At 38.0% G+C, this 14,709-nt stretch overlaps 1 protein-coding gene across 1 annotated transcript in view; it reads right to left on the bottom strand.

The window, feature by feature from the left end:
• The window catches only part of STAG1 (stromal antigen 1), a 327,523-nt gene that overhangs the window by 310,163 nt on the left and 2,651 nt on the right, over nucleotides 1-14,709 (bottom strand). Inside the window, exon 2 of the mRNA XM_031663744.1 lies at nucleotides 9,858-9,960. Within this exon, the coding sequence (XP_031519604.1) occupies nucleotides 9,858-9,960 (103 nt within the window). The remainder of the gene's footprint in view (nucleotides 1-9,857; nucleotides 9,961-14,709) is intronic.

Genomic DNA, 14,709 nt, shown 5'->3' with positions numbered 1-14,709 from the left:
AGGCTGGAAGTAATGATGCAATTTCGGCTCACTGCAACCTCTGCTTCCCAGGTTCAGGCAATTCTCCTGCCTCAGCCTCCCAAGGAGATGGGATTACAGGTATGTGCCACCACACCCAGGTAATTTTTGTATTTTTAGTAGAGATGGGGTTTAACCATGTTGGCCAGACTGGTCTCGAACTCCTGGACTCAAGTGATCCACCTGCCTTGGCTTCCCAAAGTGCTAGGATTACAAGTGTGAGCCACTGTGCCCAGCCAATTAATTCTTTACATTAACTTTTCTCCATTTGGATTACTGGCAACTATTCTCTCACCAGACTGGACCCACACTGATTCTTTATATCTGCACTGTCCATACATGGTAACCACTATCCCCAAACACGGCTTTCAAAGAACTTACACTGGCTGGGTGTCGTGGTTCATGCCTGTAATCCCAGCACTTTGGGAGGCTGATGTGGATGGATTAGCTGAGGTCAGGAGTTTGAGACCAGCCTGGCCAATCTGGTGAAATCCCATCTCCACTAAATACAAAAAATTAGCTAGGCGTGGTGGTACGCGCCTGTAGTCCTAGCTACTCAGGAGACTAAGGCAGGAGAACTGCTTGAACCCAGGAGGTGGAGGTTGCAGCGAGCCAAGATTGTGCCACTGGACTCCAGTGTGGGCAACAAATAAAGACTCTGCCTCAAAAAATAAATAAATAAAATAAAAAAGAACTTATGTTATTTAAGATGTATTTTTCAACATCCTAACATAATCTTGTCCATTGGTAGCGATGAAGGAACAATAGTGCTTTATATCCCATAAATAATAGTACAAGTGAAATATCTATAGTCCATAGGGTTATTAATACAGAAATTAGAGTTCATTACTGCAGTTAATTCAAGGGATATAGTGATTTTAAAATATTTTAATGAGTATGTGTAGGAAAGCAAACCCAAAATACCTGAAAGAAAGCCTGCAGCAACACAGTAAGTAATGAATTTCATGGAAAACATGTTACATATACGTAGGAAGTCATTAACCTTCACTGTTCCTATACAAAAATGATGCAATCTAATCTCAGAATTTACAGCAATCTTTAGGACGACTACACACTATTCAATTTATATGTGTATCTCCATTTCTAGTAAAGTGTTTTAAATACACAAATTAGCCCCACTATGTAGGAAAATAACTTATCCCAAACACTCTATTCCAAAAGCTCTAGAATAGGTTAAGTTGCAGTCTGAATGTGCAATGACTTTGTTTTAAGAAACACAGATACAAAAACGTTCTTTAACCTTTGTGCTTTATCTAGCATAATAAGCTGTGAATGTGAAATAATCCACACTGTATCACAAATAATATATATTAACTTTTTTGGGGATTGTATAATGCAAAAATTTTATACATATACAATTAAAAGATAAAGAGATAAACACAAATACCTGCAACATAAAATAATAAACTATAGTACATAAAAACACTTTTCATGGAATTTTGGTTTATGATAAGTGCTTAAAAGTTTCTAAGAGAAAGATTATTTTTAGTATCGAGAAGCAGGAAAAGTTTCACAAAAAAATTATCCTGCAAGTAATGGGCTCATAAAATTATTAAGACTTAGTATTAGTAAGATTACCATATGTAGAATTTAGAAAACAAGGGTTCCAGAATGAAAAAACACTATGAGCAATGGTGTGAATGTGGGAAAGCAAAAGCCATACATCAAAAAACAAGAGACAGATATCTGACTGAAAAGTTGTGAACAGGGAAATAAAATAAAATATTAGGTGTGATATTAGGTTAGTTGAAAGTACCCCACACCTTTTCATAAAATGGCACTGCTAGTGAGCTGAGATCGTGCCACTGCACTCCAGCCTGGGTGACAGAGCAAGACTTTGACCCCATCCCACCCCCCACCAAAAAAAAAAAAAAGGAGTAGGGGCACTGCCTGTTTTTTGAATAAGAAAAAGCATATTCCTGGCCAGTCGGTGGCTCATGGCTATAATCCCAGCACTTTGGGAGGCCAAGGCGGGTGGATCACGAGGTCAGGAGATTGAGGCCATCCTGGCTAACACAGTGAAAACCCATCTCTACTAAAAACACAAAAAATTAGCCGGGCATGATGGTGGGCACCTGTAGTCCCAGCCACTCGAGAGGCTGAGGCAGGGGAATGGTGTGAACCCGGGAGGCAGAGTTTGCAGTAAGCCGAGATCGTGCCACTGTACTCCAGCCTGGGCAACAGAGTGACTCCATCTCAAAAAAAAAAAAAAAAAAAAAAAAAAAAACAAAAAAAAAACAAAAAAAAAACCTTTTCCCACCTGGCACTATGACAATGGATGAAACAGAAAAAGGCAAAGACCAAAGGTAGGAAGCTAACAGTACAGCTGCCAATAAAGTGAGCCCTAAAGATAGAAACTTGGGGAATGTAAAATAAAGGACAGATGTGGAAGACACAGCAAGATTATAAAGTGAAAGTAATCAGACGCCGGGTGCAGTGGCTCATGCCTGTAATCCCAGCACTCTGGAAGACCAAGGCAGGCAGATTACGAGGTCAGGAGATCAAGACCATCCTGGCTAACATGGTGAAACCCCGTCTCTACTAAAAATACAAAAAAAGTAGCCAGGCGTGGTGGTAGGTGCCTGTAGTCCCAGCTATTTGGGAGGCTGAGGCAGGAGAATGGCGTGAACCCGGGAGGCGGAGCTTGCAGTGAGCTGAGATCGCGCCACTGCACTCCAGCCTGGGTGATAGAGCAAGACTCCGTCTCCAAAAAAAAAAGTCATCAGACCTGAGATTTAAATACATAAAGGAGACAGGACAAGAGACTTAGCGATGAGGAAATTTAACAATGACTCAGGTTTTAATTCTGTGTTCTTGGAATTGTGGTAGTCTTTAACATAATTAAGGAAGTCAGAACTAAAAACTAGTCAGTAGAAGAAAATTCTAAATGAAAACTTAACAACAAAGACAGCTTAAAAAGAAGTTCAACTAATACATATACTTCCTAAAGTGATTACAAATGTGTGCACATTTAAGCTCCAAAAAATTCTTTCATAGAGATCTTTGTTTCTTAGAAAAATTAAAAAAGAAGTACAGAAAATTATAAATAGGCTGGGCACAGTGCCTCACGCCTGTAATCCAGCACTTTGAGAGTCCTACTGGGCAGACTGCTGGAGCCCAGGAGTTTGAGACCAGCCTGGGCAACATGACGAAATCTTGCCTCTACAAAAACTTGGCCAGTGTGCTGATGCATGCCTGTAGTCCCACTCCAAAGGCTGAGGTGGGAGAATCACTTGAGCCTGGGAAATCAAGTCTGTGGTGAGCTGTGATCAGATCACCTTTATTCACAAATAATGAACGATATAGGAATTATTGACTTAAACCTTCAGCACTTAAAAATTAGAAAAGACTTAACCATTATAAGCAATAACATACCTTATACCCATATATTTTGTTGTGTGAAAGGCAATAATACATATCAAAAGATTTCAAACAAAGAGCATATACTAACAAACTTTACTTTTAGAAATTTAGGATTAAAAAAAAATGACTCTACAGCAAAACTTATTTGCAAAACAGTTCATGTCAGCATGGTTTAGAATAGTTAAGAATTTTTAACCTAAATGTTCAACATGACACCAACTCTGCGATTGGTTTGTCAGTGTCCCACATTAACTCCCTGGGGCTGGTCACTCAGTTTCTAGCTTCTCATGAGTCCCTCATACTACTCCAAGTGTAGCAGGGGAAACTGAAAGGCCCTTCCTCAAGCTCTGGTCATAACGGAGGTACAAGGGAGACATCTACAGGGAACCATGAGATCAGTGGTATTGGAACTGCTAAGTCAGTCCTTCTTTAGGCTGGATGTTGGTAGTGGTCGTCACAAAGTCCATATATTTTATATCTAGGCCTTCACCTGGCCTATGGACTTATACCCACGTGCCTGGTTTATCAGTTCAATGGTTCTTCAGCCCATTACAGATGAGGAGTTACACTGAAGATCAAGGAGAAACCACTGGAGTCTGAATGTTCCTGACAGATTGACTTAGTCCTGGCTTAGTCCTCATAAAACCTCATAACAATGGGGTTGGTACTTTTAGTTTCTATTTTACAGGAGTTATAATAGATTGTTAAAGGACAACCAAGAAAGGACAGAAGAAGTGGCAGTCAGAGGTTAAGAGGAGTCAGAAAAATATAAAATCTAGCAGACATCTGCCACCATATTGTAACATGGTGGTTCCTATCACAACGCTGGGTCAAAAAGAGATTGATTTGGTTTATAATGTTAAATCAAGAGGGTGGGCAAATAAAACTTTTGGTATTTAAAAGAAAAAAAATTTTTTGGAATCTGAATATTATGAACTTCACAACAGTCTACACTAAACTACCAAATAATTAAAAAGATCCAATTTTTATAAGTGACCTGTTAACCTTCTGATACTCATTATTAATCTTTGGTTGTGCATTCTCCATCTTCTATGTATGAATAGACATTTAAAAACTAAAATTGTATCTTTTTATTGTTAGATATGAGTTTTAAATTTCTTTTCAAAGAATCAATATGTCAGTATATTCAATTCTTTGCCTTCTACTTTTAAACTTAACTTCCTCATAAAGCAACCTTTTTCGATTACCTGCTCCACCCTGACTCATTTCAATCACGTGCTCCACCCTGACTCATTCAGATTGCATACCTCACCCTGACTCATTCCAATCACCTGCTCTGTCATAACCATTTTTCCCGCCAAATCACTCACCCCGTCACTCTCTTTAAATTAGCCAATCGGAATTAGTTTAACCTGTGTGGTCTAACACTAGCCAATAAGGGAATGACACAGCAGCAGGCGCCACATGCGTCAGGGATAAGAACACCTTCCCCTCCCTTGTCCAAGTGTGCACTCACCATTGCTCCATCTGTAAGGGCGCACCCTTCTATAGAAGTACCTTGCCTTGCTGAGAATTAAAAGAAAATTTTATATTCGAGTGCTATTTCTTTTGCGGCACTGAAACTTCATATATAACATTATTTACCTCACCTACTCAGCCTATGCAAATATGAAAGTTATATAATGCTGAGAATACAGAAGTGCTGGTTCTCACTTAAACAGAACTAAGAGAAAAAAATCGTTAATAAAACATGAGAGACTAAAGAGGGGTTAAGGTTAGAGAGGTGTTGATTTACATGACAACTACAAGAAACATAAAATCCTGAACTGGATCCTGATTCAGGAAAAGAATAGTTTTTCTTTTCTTTAAGGTATTAGATTATGACAACTGGCAAAATCTAAATGAGATGTATAATTATATTCATATTTTCATAACTGTATTGTGGTTATGTAGGAAAAGATGTCCTTGACTGCAAAGAAATACACACTAAAGTATTAGAAATAAAGTGCTGCGAAGAGATATTCTACAAAACACTAATTAAAAAAAAAGGTAACATCATGTCTGCAACTTACTGTAAAACAGTTCAAAACTAGTAGATACCAAAATATTTATCTTTGCATATGCCATAAAAAATCCATATTTACACATGTATATGTGCGTACATATACAGAGAGAAGACAGAGAGAAGGAAAGAGGGAGAATATGATAAAGCAAATGTAGTAAAATAAAACATTAGGACAATGTGCATGAAGGACAACTGACAATTCTTCACAGAATTCTTAGAATCCTGTGTTAGAAATGATTTCAAAATGAAAATTTGTTTAAACACCAAAGGGCAGGGGTTGGGGCAGTGCTTATTTAACAAAATTAAAACACCATTCATTCATTAAACATTTACTGAACACTTACTGCAGGTCAGACACTAGTAAATAGCAGAAGACACACTGCCTTCACACAACTTACATTCCAGTTGGGGAAGACAGACAATAAGCAATTAAGTAAAATGTATGTTACGTTAGCGGAAGGGGAAAACAGTTAAGTCATATTGGGTAGGGGCGGCGATTTGCAATGTAAAACACTATCTTTAGGCCTGGCACTGTGGCTCACGCTGGTAATCCCAATACTTTGTGAGGCTGAGGCAGGCGAATGGATCACTTCAGGTCAGGAGTTCAAGACCAGCCTAGCCAGCATGGTGAAACCCTGTCTCTACTAAAAATACGAAGATTAGCCAGGCATGGTGGCGCATACCTGTAATCCCAGCTACTTGGAAGGCTGAGGTGGAAGAATCACTTGAACCTGGGAGGCAGAGGTTGCACTGAGCTGCGATCATGCTGCTGTACTCCAGATTAGGTGACAGAGCGAGACTCTGTCTCAAAAAAAAAAAAAAAAAAAAAAAGGAGAGGCCAGGGGTAGTGGTTCAAGCCTGTAATCCCAGCACTTTGGGAGGCTGAGGTGGGACAATCAGTTGAGCCCAGGAATTTGAGACCAGCCTGGACAATATAGTGAGACCCCATCTTCACACAAAAATAAATCGGCCATGCGTGGTGGCATGCACCTGTAGTCCCAACAGGAGGTGGGAGAACTGTTTGAGCCCAGGAGTTTGAGGATGCAGTGAGCCACAGCTGTGCCACTGCACTCCAGCCTGGGTGACAAGAGTGAGATCCTGTCTCAAAAATAAAATAAAATAAAATAAAACATAAAATCAAAATAAGGGAAACAACACTGCCTATAATAGAAACTCCTTGTATTATTTGTTTTTGACTGGCTAAATGAAACCCAAAGATACAAGAAATGCCCTTTTTTAAAAGGATTCAACTTGCAAAAAAAAGTGATGAATAGTATTACTACAGCTAAACAAAGAATGCTATCATTTAAAACTTGACTTATTGTTCAAAATGTAGCTGGTTGACAGAAAATGTCCAATATTTCTTCATAAAAGCTACCTGAGGCAGGACTCCAATCTGATCATTCTGACAATTAAAACTCTCAAGATTAATGAACAGGTTGGCATTCTGACTTCCTTAAGAGAAACAGTGTGGGAGTTAGCATATAAATTCAAATCCTAGCTCTCCCACTTACTTGCTGTGTGACCTTAGACAAATTACCACTTTTTTTTTTTTTTTTTTTTTTCTGAGATGGAGTCTCACTCTGTCGCCCAGGGAGTGCAGCAGCACAATCTCAGCTCACTGCAAGCTCAACCTCCCGGGTTCATGCCATTCTCCTGCCTCAGCCTCCCAAGAAGCTGGGACAACAGGCGTCCGCCACCACACCTGGTTAATTTTTGTATTTTTAGTAGAGACGGGGTTTCACCGTGTTAGCCAGGATGGTCTCGATCTTCTGACCTCGTGATCCACCCGCCTTGGCCTCCTAAATTGCAAATTACCACTTTTTAACTTCGTATTCTACTCTGTAAATTGCATCTAAGACCTATTTCATAATACTAGTGTGAGGATTAAATAACATAAAAAGTCAAAACAAAGTTCTAAGTAGAAATTCAGGAAGTTGTATTATGTTACATTGTTTGCACAATCAAGAAACGGACCTGATTGACTTAGGGGGAAGTACGGATAGCCATGTAAACTAATTTGTGTAAATGTACAGACTGAAATATAAATAAAATAAGTTTCTAGAATGCTACTTTTTTATACTGGTTGATATTTTTTCAATACTGTAAATATGGCATGAACATGCACTATTTACTTATTTGATTGTGTAGTAGTAACTTCAGTAAACATCAAGTATTTCCTACCACAAAAGGATTAAGCATTTGGGTACACAGACTTCATCAAAAAAGCACAACATTGGTGAAACCCGGTCTCTACTAAAAAATACAAAAAATTAGCTGGGCATGGTGGCGCATGCCTGTAATCCCAGCTACTCAGGAGGCTGAGGCAGGAGAATTCCGTGAATCCAGGAGGCGGAGGTGGCAGTGAGCCGAGATCACGCCACTGCACTACAGCCTGGGCGACAAGAGTGAGATTCCGTCTCAAAAAAAAAAAGGGCACAACATTACAAGGATTCAGCTGTACACATATAAAACTTAAACAAGTTCTAAGGAATAATACAATAGCCTCCTGAATGGGGTGGTAAATTCTTTTTAGGAAAAATTAAAAAGTTTCTTTAAGAAGACAGCACTTAATCTGAATCCTGTAAGCGAAGAATTTCAAGTGGGGGAGAACAAATTCAAGTAAGCAATCATGTGGACAATTCATTCTCCTACCTTTAAGCAAGTCTAGTCTTATTCCCAATTTTGCAGTTACAATCTGAGATTTTCAGGATAGCAATGAAAGTTGCCTATAGTCTCAGAAGAATCACATGGTAGTAACGGGAGCCAGAATAGTTGCCAGCTTCCAAGTGCAAAATTCTTTCACTTTTCCCAAAATATGTTTGTAAGGAACACTGTACCACCAAATACTTCTACAAATGAATACAAAAAGTTACTATACTGCATGTCTTCCCCCATTATTTTTTCCTTTAAATAAAAGTAGAGGATAAAAGCAAGTGTATAGCAAAATACAAGAAGTCTTTCTTCTTTTTTTACTTTAAGGTTGGCCTGGAGGAGTAATTAATTAAAAATTCTGGCAAACAAGAGGGAAAAATGACTTAACTATATCTAAAAATCAATCTTGTTGTGTAACTCACTATAAAAGACATAGACAATAACTGGTTAAGCAACATAACCACCAATTGCACGGGGTGGATCATTCCTGTGTCATGACTCTAACCACCAAATTAGATTTTAAATGTTCATAAGATGATTACAAACTATAAAACTTGCTATTTGGTGATATTAATAAAATATTTTATATTGGGACTTCAAAATGATACTGTGGTAGTGTTAAAAAAAAAAAAAAAAAAAAAAAAAGAGGGCCAGGTGCAGTGGCCCACACCTGTAATCCCAGCACTTTGGGAGGCTGAGGCGGGTGGATAACCTGAGGTCAGGAGTTCGAGACCAGCCTGGCCAACATGATGAAACTCCATCTCTACTAAAAAACAAATAGAAAATATTAGCTGGGCGTGGTGGTGGGCGCCTATAATCCCAGCTACTCAGGAGGCTGAGGTGGGAGAATCGCTGAACCCAGGAGGCAGAGGTTGCGGTGAGCCAAGATTGTGCCATTGCACTCCAGCCTGGGCAACAGAGTGAGACTCCATCTCGGAGAGGGGGGAGAAAAAAAAAGAAACAGGCCCTTATTTTTAGCAATACACAATAAAATATTTACAGATGGAATGATGTCTAGAATGACCTTAAAAATAACATAGGATGGAAAAAAAGGAGGAGGGGTGAAGAGATGAAACAAGATTGGCCATGATTTGATAACTGCTAAAGCTGGGTAATGGCTATATGGGAGGTTCATTATATGATGTCTCCTATTAAAAGGAGGCTAAGAGTTTCCATTAGAAGAACTTTCATAAAATAGAAAAAAAAAAAACTACTAATAGCAAATCACATCAAAAAGAAAACGTAGAACAGTATAACCCTTAACCCCTTGACAAGTAGATAATAGTATCTTCTAGAGGGTTTATGCACGCTTAAATTATGACTGATGCTCTTACAATACATTAAGCTATCTCTCAAAGTAGGATTATCTAGAGCTCTTCTAAACTTCCCAATCAGGTTATCAATGAGAATATAATCTGAGACTGGCCCCAAACTCCAAAATAGTACTTGGGAGCTCATAAGGAATCAGAGTTGCATCTGAAAAGCAGGAAGTCTTAACTAACTAAACCTCATTCATTGTTAGTGACCTTCTTCTATGCCTTCACATGGACTACCATTTATTTACAAAGAGAAGGAGGGCAACAAAATCATAGGACAATCATTTCCTTTTCCTGATCACTGCCAAGACAATTTATGTGAAACAAAGTTTCCAATCTATTGTGTTACTGAATTTGTTTTTAAGTATTAGCCATACTAGCACTAGAATTAACAACTCATACAAACTCATTAACATGGTCACTATTAAAGGAATAAAGAAGACAAGCATAATACATACTGGAGGCCGGCCAGGACGACCCCTTTTTCTTTTTCCTTTGACCTCTGTTTCTTCAAGTTCGCTGCCAGCATCGGAATGGGCAGTAGTTTCATTAGTTGAATCCCTAGAAAATGTTATTATATTATTTTAGTGAACAAATTAGTAAGTATAATGCATTTCTGTTTCACTACTTTCCTTACCTCCTGCTGTATGGCTGATTAGAAGTGGTTTATACTTCTACTTTCAAAAAAACTCTTTAGCAAACTAAAAATGTTACCCTCTCTTCCTAATTTCACATGACAGTGAGTGAAATGAATCCCCCAACTAAAGAGGGAAATGAAGAGGAAGAAATAACTGTGGAAATGATAGCTGCTATACAAAAATAAATGCAAAATATAATTGCAAAAGACTAATTCTTCAGTATAAAAATATGAAGGCTTAGGAAGATTTTTATTTATCTTATAAAGTCATGAAGATCAGTGTTGTGCCAGTTAATGTTTAGCCACTGGCTCTTCAAAAAAAAAAAAAAAAAATTACAAACACCTAAGTTATAAGTATTAAGACATATGGCCGGGCACAGTGGCTCATGCCTATAATCTCAGCACTTTGGGAAGCTGAGGCGGATGGATCACCTGAGATCAGGAATTTGGGACCAGCCTGGCCAACAGAGTAAAACCACATTAGTACTAAAAATACAAAAATTAGCCAGGCGTGGTGACACGTGCCTGTAATCCCATCTACTCAGGAGGCTGAGGCAAGGGAATCACTTGAACCCACAGAGGTTGCAGTGAGCTGAGATTATGCCACTGCACTCCAGCCTGGGTGACAGGGCGATACTCTGAATAAAAACAAAACAAAACAAAACAAAAAAGACATAAAGGATGCTTAGCACATAATTTACAAACAATAATAAAACACAAAATACTTTATTGTAAATTCTTTATTGTAAATTCCACGTAACCAACTGATTCTCACAAAATAATTTTAAAGATAATTTTTGCCCAACTCTTATATTGGAATCTAACCTACAGCTGCAACTGATGAATGAATAGGAATTTTAACATGAAAGGTGGTTTCTATTTTTGCTCACTTTAATGAGTAGGATGCAAGTAAAATGATAAAGACGTTTGTTGAAACTTCACTCATTAGTCAATGGTGTGAGCAACTTCTCTGCTGACTCAGATAACGGCTGAGGAAAAATGCTTCCTCAATTTTTTGTTATTGGTATTGTAATGGGTATAGACCATCCCATTCACCTTTAAGTTGAATCTGCATTGTTAACAATTTCTCTATCACTTTCTTAAGTCCATAATCAACAAAACAATAAATTAAGCGTTGATTTTTATCATTTGCTGATTTTCATGGTGTATATATTCTTACCATAGCCAATTTCAAATGCCCAAAGTGGTATAACCAAAGTGAGCTGGGAACTGATAAACAGTAGTACAGCATTAAAACATATTTCTACCACAAAGACACAACAGGTTTAAATAACAACTTCAAGAGCATAAATAATAACATGAAATAATTAGGAAGTGATCGGTTTTGAATATTTACTATTTTTATTTTTCATATGACATTTAATTTAAGCTTATATAAGTTAACTTTTAAAAACAGATATGTTGTGTTTAGCTAGCTTGCAAAATTCCTGAAAATTTAATATTTGACTCTCACAGGCCAATACAAGCTGACTTCAACACAGCATTGAAAAGGTTTAGACAGCACGAACAAGAATCTCTTCACTAAATTCTACATTACTGCATAAAATTGTAAAGAGTAGGAAAAGTATATAGCAAATGGTAAGTCCAACTCACAATCTACTATTTCTCAATCTCCTTCACCAAATGCTCTTTTAGGCTCATTCCCTCTTCCTTAAAGCTCAACTATTAGGTCTGCCCTTCTCCATTTATATTACACTCCCTTGGTGATTTCATCCAGTTAACATGTACCTTCTATGCAAATGACTTCAATACCTTATCAGTACACCCGACCACATTCCAGATCTCTGACTCAAGATTTTTATCTTGCACGCGTGACATGCTTACTTGAATGCCACCTCAAATTCACCAAATGCCACATCTAAAATTAAGTCCAATCCTGACTTACTTCTGGCTTTCTACTCAGAGAGATACAATTAATTAACTGATTTAAGTTATGCATAAGATTTAAGTTACTATACACATTTATTGTCACCATTATCCTGTCCATAAATTCGAACTGATAGAATGATATCAGTCTTCTTGTGCCTCCTGCTAATATAATCCTACCTCAGTCATCCTTCTCAGCACAATATAATTTGTTTCTCACTCCTTCCAGGATTACTACCACAATCACCACTCCCCATGATACGATCTCAAGTTATCTCCCTATTTCTGCTTATTCAAGCCATTCTACACACCACTGCCAGTAACACTCTCACATCACATTACTTACCCACTTGCAAATCTTCAAAGTTACTCCACCACTTACAAATCTTTAAAGTTAATCTGGTATTTAAAACTGTAAATAAGACCGGACACAGTGGTTCACGCCTGTAATCCCAACACTTATGGAGGCTGAGGCATGAGAATCGCTTGAACCTGGGAGGTGGAGGATGCAGTGAGCAGAGATAGCACCACTGCACTCCAGCCTGGGCAACAGAGTAGAACTCCGTCTCAAAAACAAACAAACAGAACAACAACAAAAAACTATAAATAATATTGTAAATGATGTCCAGGGTCAGCAAACTTTTTCATAAAGAACCATACAGCCGGGCCTGGTGGCTCACGCCTGTAATCCCAGCACTTTGGGAGGCCAAGGTGGGCAGATCATAAGGTCAGGAGTTTGAGACTTACCTGGCCAACATAGTGAAACCCTGTCTCTACCAAAAATACAGAAATTATCTGGGCATGGTGGTGTGCAACTGTAGTCCCAGCTACTTGGGACACTGAGGCAGGAGAATCGCTTGAACCCAGGAAGCACAGGTTGGCCAAGCCAAGATCACACCACTGCACTCCAGCCTGAGCAACATAGCGAGACTACATTTCAAAAAAAAAAAAAACCACCCACACACACACAAAAAAAAAACCCACAAAATCATACTGTATATATTTTAGACTTATAGGTCTTAAGTTCTCTATAGCTACTACCCAATCCTGGTGACATACCATAAATGCAGCCAAAGGCAATATGCAAATTAATGGGTGTGGCTATGTTTCAACATTTTATTTAAAAGGCACATCTAAACCACTAGCAGTATTTGCCAACCTGGATCCAGTCAATCTTATTTGTCTCTACTAAAGAACAATAAATCATATTGCTTTTTCTCCTCACTACAATTCAAACAGGCCATGTTCAGTATAGACTGTGTGTCAGTTTACATATGTTATCTAGAATACATATGCACAAAAACCTTGTAAGAAGCAAGTTATCTTCCCAATTTTTTGAATGAGGAAATGAAAGATCTGAAAACCTGATAAAGTTGTCCACAGTTGCACACTTAGTAACTGGCAGAGTCCAGTTAGATCTCAAGATAAACCTGAATTTTCTATTTTCATGTTAAGATACAATGCAAATATTATGTTTTGTATTTATCTTGTGTGGACAAAATCTCCAAGTGCTTCTGATGCTTATAAGTCTCTAGGCAACTACAGGAGCAGGTTGGTTCTAGAATATAATAAGTGACCCATTAGTGAAACTAACCTATTCTTCAGCAGTATAGGTATTGATGCCCCTACCAAGAGTCAGAAAAGTACAATTTGTTTAATAATGCTTCCAATTGCAGTCAGCTTAAACAGTGAGAACTATTGCCAACAAACAGCTAATGCACTGTTATGTGTTAGTATGTGTATGTTTAATTATTAAGACATATGAAAACAAATTCTAGGCTTTTAAAAAAAAATTTCGAGCAATAGAAAAGATACAAGAATACAAGGAAAAGTTTCACTTTATCTCATCCTAACTCTGAATCTCATCTGCAGAATACCACTGTTAATAGTTTGACACTGCCATAAACATTTAGGCTTTTGCATCTCTCTGTCTCTCTCTCTCAAAATATAAATACCAATATTTCATTTTTTAAGTGTTAAATACATGTGAATCTTCCATATAAATACATTAGATTCCTGAATGGCACTCCATAATATGCACAGAACTTATTTAACTACTTCCCAATCAATGAGCATTTAGTTTGTCTCTAGTATTCCACTATTACGAACAGGGCTGAAATGACTGTTTTTGTACATAAATAAATCTTATTACACAATCAAGTTTCTCTCTAGGACATATGCAGTGAAAATGACAGGTCAAGGGGTATGGAAATTCAAACTTTGACTAACTGCTCTTCAAAACTCCTGCAAATGGCTAATGTTCACATTTGTAACACTACCAGACATAAATTAAGAGCATGGAAGAATAACATCAAATCTTATATAAAAAATGATTTTGCTCCCTAGAACTCTCTAAATTCTGTCTACCTCTCTCTATCTCCAGGGTAACTCGTTTAAGTTATCATCTTTTCCCTAGATACTGCAATATCCTTCTCCTGATAGGTGCCCTTGGTTTCTAGTGTTGGCCTTTCCCATCTAATATTATACTACACTAAGTAATTTTCTAAGTATGTATCTTATTATATCTCTATCATGCTGATATGGTTTGGCTCTGTGTCCTCACCAAAATCTCATCTCGAATTGTAATCCCCACCTGTCGAGGGGGGACCTGCTAGGAAGTGACTGGATCACGGGAGCAATTTCCTCTATGCTGCTCTTGTGATAGTGAGTTCTCATGACATCTGAAGGTTTAAAAGTGTGGCACTTCCTTCCACTCTTCTCTCTCCCCTGCCGTGTTGTGAAGAAGGTGTTTGCTTCCCCTTCACCTTCCGCCATGATTTTAAGTT

This window comes from Papio anubis, chromosome 2 (genome assembly GCF_008728515.1).
Source record: "Papio anubis isolate 15944 chromosome 2, Panubis1.0, whole genome shotgun sequence".
NCBI classification, from domain to species: domain Eukaryota; kingdom Metazoa; phylum Chordata; class Mammalia; order Primates; family Cercopithecidae; genus Papio; species Papio anubis.
Note: the sequence above shows the minus strand (reverse complement) of the source record. Positions and strands in the feature narration are given on the sequence as shown.